Source organism: Bubalus bubalis, chromosome 3, assembly GCF_019923935.1.
Source record: "Bubalus bubalis isolate 160015118507 breed Murrah chromosome 3, NDDB_SH_1, whole genome shotgun sequence".
Classification (NCBI taxonomy): Eukaryota; Metazoa; Chordata; class Mammalia; order Artiodactyla; family Bovidae; genus Bubalus; species Bubalus bubalis.
In genome coordinates this window covers 16,843,490-16,856,309 of record NC_059159.1, presented here as the reverse complement: position 1 = coordinate 16,856,309, position 12,820 = coordinate 16,843,490, and the positions used below count along the sequence as shown (strand labels likewise).

Here is a 12,820-nt window from a genome sequence, read left to right as displayed (position 1 = left end):
AGGGGCTTTTGTAGTTTGGGAAAAATACATTCTAAAATTACCAATTTTTGTCACAATATTTATTTTGAAACTCCAAATAATACTAAAAAAGGGGTGTGAATTTTAAAATAAATAAATATATATATTAGATGAGAGTATAAGTAAAAAAATAGAGAAGCATTGCCCTAGACTTCTGTGGAACATAATACTAATCTTTCACTATTTTGCTGTGCCTCACTATCAAAATACAGGTGGCACAGCTCTGATATAGCTTTAATGACTTGATTATGAATTGCTTTCAAAAGTAATTTATTTGGATTTTCCATATCCTTTAATGAATTGCAAATATATTAACAGAAAAGACTTTCCCCCCCAAGACTGTACAATTTCTGAAATAAGTCAGGAAAAGCAAAAGAAGACACAAAATTACATTGTTTCAATGCATATATAACACACACATCACACCCACACTTGCATTTTCCCAGGTTTTCACAAAGAAAACAGGTCACCATATTTCTCTTGAAGACCCATACTATACTCTGGCTAAACAGAGACTTGCAAACTTTTTTCTTCAAAAAGAGCATTTTTAATAGACTAAATACTGGTTATCACTGAGTTTTTGTTTAAGGTACAACAGCAGCATGGTTCAAATATTACTTGCAGTTCTTGGAAAAAAATAAAAATTTTAAAGTAATGAAATACAGAAAAAGTAGGACCACCTTTCATTATTTTGAGTACCATTGTTCTCTTGAAAAAATATTTCCAACCTTCTAAAATCCCAGAGTTAAGAACCATTTCCAAGGGGGAAAAATATCTAATGCCACAACATAACTTCTGAACAAGAGTGTGTGTGTGTGTATACACACGTGTGAAAGGCTTAAAGAGAAAAAATGATGTTGAAGTACTTAGTATTTCTGATTTCCTTCAAAATACTTCTGAAATTTGAAGCAATCATTTTGCTTGATTAAAATGCGTATCTTCTTCTGGTTATTTGATCCCCATACTACGCAAAAAAGAAAGAAGAGAAAGCCAGAAACAGTAAATAGGTAGGAAATGCTTCCAACAGCTAAATGACTTTGAAAGTAGAGGTGTGAGGAAAATGCAGTCAGATCAATCCTGGGCTGATTATCGATCAACCAACCATCGCCATGCTGTGCCTTCCACAACTATCCTTTTATTCTTGGTCTCAAAATTAATACCAGAAAAACTTACTTCTGGCACAGGACATAAATTCCTACTACAAAACATAACTAATTATACATCAGCAAATTGTTTTCTGAGCATAGCTTTCTCCAAGCTTTGTAACAAAGAGCTCAGATCAAAGCTTTCTATGAGAACTCTATATTTGATACTGTTATACAGCTGGCTTATGATTTGCCAATTAAAAAAAAATAAAAGAATATAAAATTAAATATTACAGAACTAATGGATAATAAAATGGAATATTTGTTAGAATTCAAGTGCTAGCCTTGGGGAATCTTTAATGATATTCATTTACTCCCAATCTTTCCTTTTCTTATAAATTATTTTTTTAGGCAGCACATAAACAGATTTAGGTAGGAAATTTTGTTAAATACCTCTCTGGCACCCCAATACCCAACCTAACACTCTGACTTGAATTAGTTTATAATGCAATTTAATCCATATTCAAATAAGCAGATTAATAGTAAATGACAGAAAATTACTGAGACTACGGGCTAAAATTTTTTCACATCTTCTGTAATCCACCTTATTTTCACAGCTTGACTAACAAAATACATGTAACCAGTAGATAAGTTTGTCCTTCATCAAATAATCCACAACAATAACTGTAGGCCTGTCATTTGTAAGAAACTATAAATTTGTTATATTCTGACATTGGCACTTAATAAAATGTTAACTAAAGTTTCTCTAAAAATTTCAAACATTACAATAAAGGAGATACACAATTTAAAACTTTAAATCGGTTACTGTGAAATTCCAATAATTCCCATTTTATTATGCATAATTAGATCTTTAAAATTGTGGTCATTCCCCAAAGACATCAATCTATATTACGATAAACTCAAGAGAGAACTTGTCTCCTTCACAAGAGTGGGTGGTTTTTTGTTTTTATTTTTGCAGCTAAACATTTCTAATATTCTAAACCCAATCACTCTCAGTACACGTTTTGGTGACTCACACTACTGGAAATAATCTGAAGCAGAGAGCAGAAAAGAATGGAAATGACCTCACCAAAGGTAACCACACTTTCTTGCACCTTGCTTAAACACTTAAGGAAAGTCAAAGGGATGCTGTCTTGAACAAATATAAATTCAAGGTTATGGTAGGATTCTGATTGTATTAAGGCTTTCACTATCATGATCTCTTAAAGTCTTTCCATTTGGTGTTCTCATTTTGATTCTTCTGGTGAACTTAAATGGTTATTAAGAGCCTTGTTTTGGCTTTTCAGTGGGCAACCCCTCTATCATCTCTGAATGTTAGAGGTGATCCCACAGAGCTCGAAGAGAAGAGGAAAAATATTAAGGACCAATTTTAAAGTTTGTAATACCAAGATAACGATGATCAACACTTTGAGGCAAGATGAATAAATTAAAATTCTTGGTTAGACATTAAAGTATTCTTACCAAGAATAAGTGTACACTGTTATGGAGGGATATTGATTCCTACATATGAGTCCCTATATGCTCATTACATTTGTTTATGGGAGACACTGAAGTTTAAGGTAATTTACATTCCTTGGCAATCAGGTTACTCTGTTATAGGCAATGTCTTTTATTGTTCCATCTGGCACTTGCTTACACCATTCTTGAAGAACCTAGAAATGAAGGTCAGTCACTTTATCAGGAACAGAACCAAGTAAAAACAAATTTTTGGAAAAACGACCAAGAGATTCTGGTTCATCACTATTTTCCATATCTAATGGTTCCTTCAGGATAAAACATAACTCTTCCTTCCATGATAGCTTTCCAACAAAGGGAGATTAAAGAAAAAAAAAAGAAAGAAAAAGAAAGTTTCCCACCCTATCCCCTCTGAACTGTCATTCATACTGGTGAAAGAGCCAGTCTTCTTAGCAGCTAAATATTGCACTGCCTTTCATTCTGTGTAGTCACGGTCCAATGAAAGTGGCACACTCAGGATACAAGCGATGGATGATGACAATGCTGGCTCAAGAGTGAAGACTCAGTATATGGAAGGACAAGAAACATGTCAGCATGAGTCACACATCCAGTTGCAAAGGTCTGATTTCCAGAAGTTAAAATTCATCACTTTCAGCTGCATGAAGTTGTGTATCATCAGCATCCGTCATGCTGCTCTCCTGGGATTCATCTGTTCCCACTTCAAAAATAAAAAAGGTCTACAGTAAGGTATCTGAAAAATATTTTTTTTAGTTCATGAAAATAAGTAAAGAAAACTATTATATTCAGAGAGATAAGACCTTAAACAAAAGCCCTTAAAAATCCTGATATCCTTCAATAAAATGCAATTCAAGTTCCTTATTTTACAGCATGTCTAAGATTATTTTATTGCATTTAACCATTAAGAGTTTTAACTACTAAAACTGTCTCTCTCTAATGAATTCTTATTCCCTAACCAAAGAATTGGGCTCCCAGGTGGCGCTAGTGGTAAAGAACCAGCCTGGGAGACTTAAGAGATGTGGCTTTGGTCTCTGGGTCAGGAAGATCCCCTGGAGGAGGGCACGGCAATCCACTCCAGTATTCTTACCTGGAGGATCCCACGGACAGGGGAGCCTGGCGGGCTACAGTCCATAGTGTCGCAAAGAGTTGGACACGACTGAAGCAATTTAGCACACACTCAACCTAAGAATTAGAACTATTCTCTAAGACATTAAAAAAGACTGACATTCCACCGAACTGTTGACTTCACTTTGGGGATAGTCCCTATTAGTTCACAAAAATATAAAATATGTTTCTGGAACAAAGGCATCTTAGTTTATCTTATCAGAAGTCTCTCAATTTATATTTATCTGCCTTTTAATTAACTGATGTATAGCTGACTTACAATATTATATTAGTTTCAGATGTACAATATTTAGATTTTAGATATGTGAGAGTTACACAGAATTTGAACAGCCACTACTACAAATCTGTCAATACTTTAAAATGTTCACAAATTTATTATTCATTCACTTAGCACTTCCAATGTTTTCAACATAGTCACACCTATCATCTTTTCTCCCCCTACCACATTCCTAGGAAGCAGGTAAGCCAGGCATTAGTTACATAGGTTGAAGCTCAGGTAAAAATTAGCAATGGATTTGTCAAAATCACACAGCAAACTAGATCCAGAACTGAAACTAGTTATCTGGCTCCATATGCACACTGTTGTTTTATTACCCTGTTCAATTTCCCTAAAATTTCATTTGGTGTAAAAAATCTATTGTTTAGAAATAAAATTCTTATGCAAAAGGCAGCTTTCTGAATATTCAAAAAATTTTCCACTTTATTCTGTGCCATAAAGAAGTATCTGTTTCCTCTGATACGGTGTTTCACTAGCTTTCTGGTTTGAATAATCACATATAGACCTAAGTCACATGGATGATACTCACTGATCTGTTCTTCTTGGGTTATTGGCTCCTCATCATCTGGAAGGTAGCGTTTATCAATTGCCTCTTTAATCTGGTTATTGGCTCCTTTAGGATCTAAATCCATAGCCCAAGAGAAATTCATCAGGGCGAGGTGCGTTTGACCTAACTTCTTGTAAACCTAAAAATAAACAGCAGCACTACATTTTTCATTAAGTTATAAGCTTCATCTATAAAATCCTAAACATTTTAAATTTAAATTGGGTTCCTGATTGATGTGTTGTAAGTTCATTCTGAAGAACAGGACATTTTCATCCTATAGAAGAATTCACACCAACTTTTGAGTTCCTTTTAATATATTCAGGTATTATTTTCAGCATCCCTTGCCTGTATCTCTCAGGTAGTGAGCTTCCAACACATCTCACTCTGTTTGGAACAATGACAGTGGACTATAAATTGCTTAATTAGTACTCATTTACACTGATTTTAAATGGAGTTATAGCAACTGTCCCCTGATGGCCCAGTGGTAAAGAATCCACCTGCAATGTAGAAGTCACAGGAGACATGGGTTCGATCCCTGGGTCGAGAAGATTCCCCTGGAGGAGGAAATGGCAACCCACTCCACTATTCTTGTCTGAAAAATCCCATGGACAGAGAAGCCTGGCTAGCTCCAGTCCAAAGGTCACAAAGAGTCAGACACAACTGAGCATGTGGTAACCATACATACAAAGCAACTCTCACCAGTGTCCACCATCCTCAGTTACTTTAACCAATTGGCTTCTGGGGACCCAGTGTGTAAAGTCCTGACTAGTCCTGCCTCAGAAATTCTGCAAGCCATTTTTTTGAACTAAGACAACACCGTGGTATTATTTTTCTTCTTTTGGGAGATGTTTGTGTATTTTATTGATAACTGGAAGCTAACGGTTTTCCTTGAGGTAGTCTCAGTCATGAACTCATAATCAGTCACTGGGCTGCAAGTGCTGATATACTTCCAAAACTACAGAAAGATTACAGGGTGTGTGCTCTTGCTTCTTCATTAGGATATCTATCACCTTCTTAAATGTTAATAAAAACTAAATCCATGATTTATTTCCAGAGTATATAGTTCAGAGATCTAGCTGAATTTGCTCAATAGATGGTGCACAATAAAACATATTTATTTTTCAAAAGTTAGTATTTGTTATGATAGAGTTTAGAACCAGGGCCCCAATCTTTACCTTTCCTATTAAGAAGTAAACGAGGGATTCTTTGGGAACAATTTGTTTCAATTCTTCAAGTTCTTGTAAAGCAGACTGAAAAAAGCAAAGAAAAATACAGTAGCAAAATTTTTACGGTTTTGACTAAGCAAGTGATTTTATTTAATTTCTCAAATCGTCTTAACTAAAGCTTATTAGATCTTAATCAAAGTACTACCTTGCTTCAATAATCCCTGTGAAAATGCAAGAAAAATACTATTACAACAAGAACTAAGAAATGTCAGGAATTCACTCAAATTCACTGAAAACATACACAATTCTTTGTGAAATATGGAGGTGATAACCCTAGCTTTTGTCACAATTTTATTTAAAACAGCTAAATTCAATCACATTGTGTATAAAGATGTTTTAAAAACTAAGTTGCAGAACACTTCTGAAGTTCTGTTAATATACCTTCTCCCTGACACAAGCACTAGCTTTGAATACCAACCTGCTATTTTAACTAATGATGAAGAACCTAGAACTGAGTTAATGATTATCTAGTAATCTCTGACTACTGCTAAGTTTGTCTAGTAATCTTCTGACTACTGCTAAGTTAAGTTTGTCTAGTAATCTTCTGACTACTGCTAAGTTTGTCTAGTAATCTTCTGACTACTGCTGAGTTAAGTTTGTCTAGTAATCTTCTGACTACTGCTAAAGGGGTTCAGGAGATTGAGAAGACAGATAGGAAAATTGTATGTTTATTTAAAAGAAAGATCTGATGATTAAAAATAAAAAACAGCTCCCCAAATGAGATATTGTCAATTTATCACCTAGTAAATAGATAAAAATTAAAAGTTTGATATTACATAAAGTTATCATGAGGGAGGAAAGACAGGTATTCTCATCACTGAGGGCAGAACTGCAAATTGATGCAAACTCTGTGTGAGGACAACTTAACATTATCTATTAAGTTAAAAACTACATGTAAACACCGATTCAGCAATCCATTTGTTAGGAATTTGGCCTAGTTATGTCAACTAACATAATATTTTTCTAATCAGAACAATAAAAAGTCAGTGAGAAGAAAGACACTGCTTAAAGTTTTTGCAAATCTCTGGTTAAGAGAAGACAGCTGGACTCATCTGCTTTTGCATTCAATCTGTTATGTCACGTCAAGTAGCTTTTGGAACACCCCACTGTACACTGGTGAGAAAATGAAAGTGAAAAAGGCAAATAACATCTAAATATTATTATGAAAATAGTTCTCACCTGTGGACTTTCAGGAAAGATTTTTGGTAACCCCCCCAGAAGTGCCCAGACTATACTTTAGAATCACTGCTTTGAATGTATTTTAATCAAGATGTTGTACCCCAAACATCTATACTGCTACACCACAACAGTTTAGAACTAATACATTTTCTATGAAAGCATCACTACGAACAAAGCTAGTGGAGGTGATAGAATTCCAGTTGAGCTATTCCAAATCCTGAAAGATGATGCTGTGAAACTGCTGCACTCAATATGCCGGCAAATTGGAAAACTCAGCAGTGGCCACAGGACTGGAAAAGGTCAGTTTTCATTCCAACCCCAAAGAAAGGCAATGCCAAAGAATGCTCAAACTACCGCACAATTGCACTCATCTCACACGCTAGTAAAGTAATGCTCAAAATTCTCCAAGCCAGGCTTCAGCAATATGTGAACTGTGAACTTCCTGATGTTCAAGCTGGTTTTAGAAAAGGAAGAGGAATCAGAGATCAAATTGCCAACATCCGTTGGATCATGGAAAAAGCAAGAGAGTTCCAGAAAAACATCTATTTCTGCTTTATTGACTATGCCAAAGCCTGTGACTGTGTGGATCACAATAAACTGTGGAAAATTCTGAAAGAGATGGGAATACCAGACCACCTGATCCGCCTCTTGAGAAATCTGTATGCAGGTCAGGAAGCAACAGTTAGAACTGGACATGGAACAACAGACTGGATCCAAATAGGAAAAGGAGTATGTCAAGGCTGTATATTGTCACCCTGCTTATTTAACTTATATGCAGAGTACATCATGAGAAACACTGGACTGGAAGAAACACAAGCTGGAATCAAGACTGCTGGGAGAAACATCAATAACCTCAGATATGCAGATGACACCACCCTTATGGTAGAAAGTGAAGAGGAACCAAAAAGCCTCTTGATGAAAGTGAAAGTGAAGAGTGAAAAAGTTGGCTTAAAGCTCAACATTCAGAAAACGAAGATCATGGCATCCGGTCCCATCACTTCAGGGAAATAGACGGGGAAACAGTGGAAACAGTGTCAGACTTTATTTTTCTGGGCTCCAAAATCACTACAGATGGTGACTGCAGCCAGGAAATTAAAAGACACTTACTCCTTGGAAGGAAAGTTATGACCAACCTAGACAGCATATTCAAAAGCAGAGACATTACTTTGCCAACAAAGGTTCGTCTAGTCAAGGCTATGGTTTTTCCTGTGGTCATGTATGGATGTGAGAGTTGGACTGTGAAGAAGGATGAGTGCTGAAGAATTGATGCTTTTGAACTGTGGTGTTGGAGAAGACTCTTGAGAGTCCCTTGGACTGCAAGGAGATCCAACCAGTCCATTCTGAAGGAGATCAGCCCTGGGATTTCTTTGGAAGGAATGATGCTAAAGCTGAAACTCTAGTACTTTGGCCACCTCACGCGAAGAGTTGACTCATTGGAAAAGACTCTGATGCTGGGAGGGATTGGGGGCAAGAGGAGAAGGGGATGACAGAGGATGAGATGGCTGGATGGCATCACTGACTCGATGGACCTGAGTCTCAGTGAACTCCGGGAGTTGGTGATGGACAGGGAGGCCTGGCGTGCTGTGATTCATGGGGTCGCAAAGAGTCGGACAGGACTGAGCCACTGATCTGATCTGATCTGATGACTAGGTTACAATTGTTATCAAAATTTCATGCATTTATGCTGTACCCCCCTCCCCCCACATAATCTACTTGGAAACTCTGAGAAACAGTTTCTAACACAGACACAGTATAGTATCCAACACAGCAGAAGAGCTCTCTTTTTTGCCCTAGAAGGCTTAAACAACTACATACCGATACTGTACATTAGACAGGGTGGTGTCTAGTAATGATTTTTGCCACAAAGAGATTGATGTGGCCCTCTAACAGTTTGATTTTCATTTCGGAGGCAGGACATTGCAGAAGCAGTCAGTAACTTTTCTTATGCCCCCTTTCTAACCTACACCTAATCATGCATCAAAGTAAACCTGATAATCTGGCTGAGCCCCAAGCTGGTACTCAAAAATGATTATAACCATTCTGGCCTGGACAACGGGTCAGATTAGAACATGGGTTTCTTGAAGCAAGTATAGGCTTGATTTACATGGCATTCCTGGTAGGTGAGACTGCTTATGCCTTTAAGATTAATAAATAAAATCTTTCAACTGAAGAACCTGACCATGTATCAGATTAAATAAAAACTTTAAAAATTTTTGTACAATGAAGCAAAGACAGGAAAACAAATGCTGAATTATAATTATAGTAAGCTTCAAAGAGCGAGTTAAAAATTGTTAAATGTTTATTAGATTTAAAGGACATTGTAAATGGCAGAACAGTAAGATTAGACATGCACTTCTTCATAAAGAAAATCAGAGCAAGACTCCATGGGGTCACAAAGAGTTGGACATGATTGAGTGACTAACTCTCCCTCTAGGGGAGTACTAGATGGTAAGCTATTCAAAGGCAGGAAATATGGTTGCTTCATTTGCCACTATATTCCTAGTGTCTGACATATATTAATAATAGGCATTCAAATAAATACTTATTGAATAATGCACATATATTCATTTATTCTGTTCATATATTTTGGTCTTAATACAATGGTTTAGGTTTTACATTTAAGGTAACTGCCTTTCCCTATAGGAAATCTTTTTAAAGGATAAACTTTTATTCCTAAATATATACACACCCATCCTTCCTGTATTTCATGAAGAAATATAGGCAAAAAAAGAAATAGCTTTTAAAAATGGGGAAATAAACTATTTAAGACAAAAATTCAAGTATAAATAACTTTTAGTTTATTTAAAAAGTGGCAAAACTTAAATAGTACTATGTTGAGGACTGTTAAGATACACACACACACACATATATATATATATATATCTTACCTTATATTTTTCATTTGCAAATAAAACTGAGGCTCTGTGAAATTTGCATAGAGGGTTCTTAGGATCAATAACAATGGCTTTGTTTAGGGTATCCAAAGCCTTCTCAGATTTTTTCAGTGCATGCTGAACCTACAAGAAATAAAGATCCTATTAATGTTTCCTTTTGATATTTATGAGGAAAGGTAAAAACCAAATAGTGTGACTCAAAAACAACACAGCTCCCAATTCACCATTACTTTCCATAATGATAATCAGATTCTATCTTTAGAGTAGATATTTGGTTACCTTTAAGCCTAAAAGACAAGAAAAACCTTAGTCTTTCTTCACAAGAAAATCTGTGCTATTTTGTTAGATAATACATTTTAACAGACTTATTATGGTCCTCTAAATATTAGACTTCTCAGAATTTTTCAAGAACCCCTAGGGACTCTGGCTCTGAAACTTACCAACCTTGTTTTACTCAGAACAATTACACTTTTACCTATTTTAGGAATTTGTTTTAAAAATAATTCTTCTGCTTTACATATCTGAAAACCATTGATCTGTAATTCTAGGTAGTAAGTAATTTATTTCAAATAACTTAAAAACAAAAACAAAAACAAAAGCAAACCCAATCAAGTCTCATTATTTATTCATGTGTACTCATATTGCTATGTTCATTCTTAGATGAATTATATATTAAAAATAAATTTGAACAGGCTCAGAGACATAGAAAAAAAACTGACGGTTACAAAAGGGGAAAGGTGGTTGAAGGAGGGATAAATTAGGAATTTAAGATTAACAGACACAGATGACTATATACAAAATACATGAACAACAAGGACCTACTATATAGCACAAGGAACTATACTCAATATCTCATAATAACCTATAATGGGAAAGAAATCTGAAAATGAATATATATGTATATATAACTGAATCACCTTGCTGAAACTCTGAAACTAACACAACACTGTAAATCAACTATACTCAAAAAAAAAAAAACAACAACAACAGGGAAACTATAGCAGAGAAGTAAGCTTTCCAGGTCTTAGAACCCACAGATTACACAATGCTGGACTATGGCCTTTAAGAAAGCCTGCTTTAAAAATGTTCAACTTCACTAAAAGGTAGCAAGAGATACTCAAGTTTGGTTTAAGTAAAGTGACAGAAAAAAAATCTTTGACATATTTTCCCTATATTTTTGTACAGTATCTAACTGTAAAAGTTACCATGTCAATTCTTAAGAAAATCATTATAAAGAGCTAGAATTCTGCCCCCAAAATGAATAGTGAAATTCCAAACTCATATAATTTTTCTTATACTGTATGTTTGTTCCCACAAAGGTCAAACTTGCAAAGAGAAAGAAAAGAGGGAGGGAAAGAGGGAGAGGGAAGAATGGTGAAAGGACAAGAACAAGAACTTAAAAAAAATGTTCCAAGCTTTCAGAGAAATTAGTAAATAAGATTTTAAAAAACAAACAGACTCGTTCTCTTAGCCTATCAAAGTACAACTTATTATCACATACAGTAAGAAAAATATAAACATAAAATTGACCATTCTCACCACTTTATAAGAATTTTAATTAGTTCTGACATATCTATACCACTCAGAGGCTAAAATACAGGGAATCATTTGCCTTAAATTATTAGTTACTTAATTTAGGAGCTAAATATTAACATGGAAAACTGCTTTCAAAAATATGAAGTATCTCATATTAGTGTTATAATAACCCTATGAGGTAGGCAAGATGGTATTATTTGTCATTCACAAAATAGAAGCTCAGAGAAATTAAGTAACTTGCCCAAGGAATGAGGGTACTCCATGATTTCTCTTTATGCCAAGCAAAAAGGCGGTATTTTTGGCTGTAAAAGAATCCAGGATATTGTTTCAAGAATAACAATAACAAAAACCCCTAATTTTCATTACAGCAATTAAGCCAATAACAAACATTCCAAAAGGGATCAACCGAACAATACTTAGAAAGCTACTTACTACTCCAATGTGGCAAAGCAAAACTGAACTTTGAGGGTTGATGTCAAGTGCTTTCTGGAAATGCATTTCTGCAAGGCTGAATTTTTCTTGCTTGTAATAAATCATTCCTAAACCATACCTGAGAGTTTAAAATAAAATACAATTTTAAGGATGTGAAATGCTAATTTAGTTTAGCTAATAAAAAGGATATGTATGGAATGTGGCATTTTAATAAACCAGTAGAAAAATACTGATGGTCTTAGGGTAGGCAAAATCTAACATGATAAAAAACTGCCCAAGTGTTTTAGACAAGTCATTTTTATAAGTAAAAACAATCCAGTCAATCAATCAATCAATCAAATAAAACTATAACAACTAGAAAAAAAGAAACCACATCCTTAGACCTACCACTACAATCTAGATTTAATAGCTAATTTTTACTGAGCGATTATCATGTGTCTGCCGATAATTTTATTAAATTCTTTGTTTGATTTACCTTATTTAATCCTAGATGGAACCAAGGAGATAGGTATTGCTATCAATCACATTTTAAAATAAAACCAGTCCATTCTAAAGGAGATCAGTCCTGGGTGTTCAAGGACTGATGCTAAAGCTGAAACTCTAATACTTTGGCCATCTCATGCGAAGACTCTGACTCACTGGAAAAGACTCTGATGCTGGGAGGGATTGGGGGCAAGAGGAGAAGGGGACGACAGAGGATGAGATCGCTGGATGGCATCACCGACTCGATGGACATGAGTTTGAGTAAACTCCGGGAGTTGGTGATGGACAGGGAGGCCTGGTGTGCTGCAATTCATGGGGTCGCAGAGTCAGACACGACTGAGCGACTGAACTGAACTGAACTGAAGGGTGGGTAAAGAATCAGCCTGCAATACAAGAGCTCCAAGAGACCTAGGGTTGGTCCCTGGGTTGGGAAGATCCCTTGGAGGAGGAAATGGCAATTCACTCCAGTATTTTTGTCTGGAAAACTCATGGACAGAGGAGCCTGGTGGGCTACATACAGTCCA

At 35.6% G+C, this 12,820-nt stretch overlaps 1 protein-coding gene across 11 annotated transcripts in view; it reads right to left on the bottom strand.

Moving 5' to 3' along the window:
• Positions 1-271: 271 nt before the first annotated feature.
• CDC27 (cell division cycle 27) overlaps positions 272-12,820 on the bottom strand; it is a 57,327-nt gene continuing 44,778 nt past the window's right edge. For 4 of the 11 annotated variants that reach the window (XM_025279903.2, XM_025279904.2, XM_025279905.2 and 1 more), the window contains exons 15-19: positions 11,814-11,931; positions 9,840-9,968; positions 5,722-5,796; positions 4,529-4,685; positions 272-3,300 (exon numbers count right to left, since the gene is read on the bottom strand). In XM_025279903.2, the coding sequence (XP_025135688.1) occupies positions 3,215-3,300; positions 4,529-4,685; positions 5,722-5,796; positions 9,840-9,968; positions 11,814-11,931 (565 nt within the window). In that variant the 3' untranslated portion in view covers positions 272-3,214. Of the gene's footprint in view, positions 3,301-4,528; positions 4,705-5,721; positions 5,797-9,839; positions 9,969-11,622; positions 11,684-11,813; positions 11,932-12,820 lie in introns of those variants that run through there. The other 7 variants (XM_006060693.3, XM_006060694.3, XM_006060695.2 and 4 more) reach the window with 4 other exon arrangements.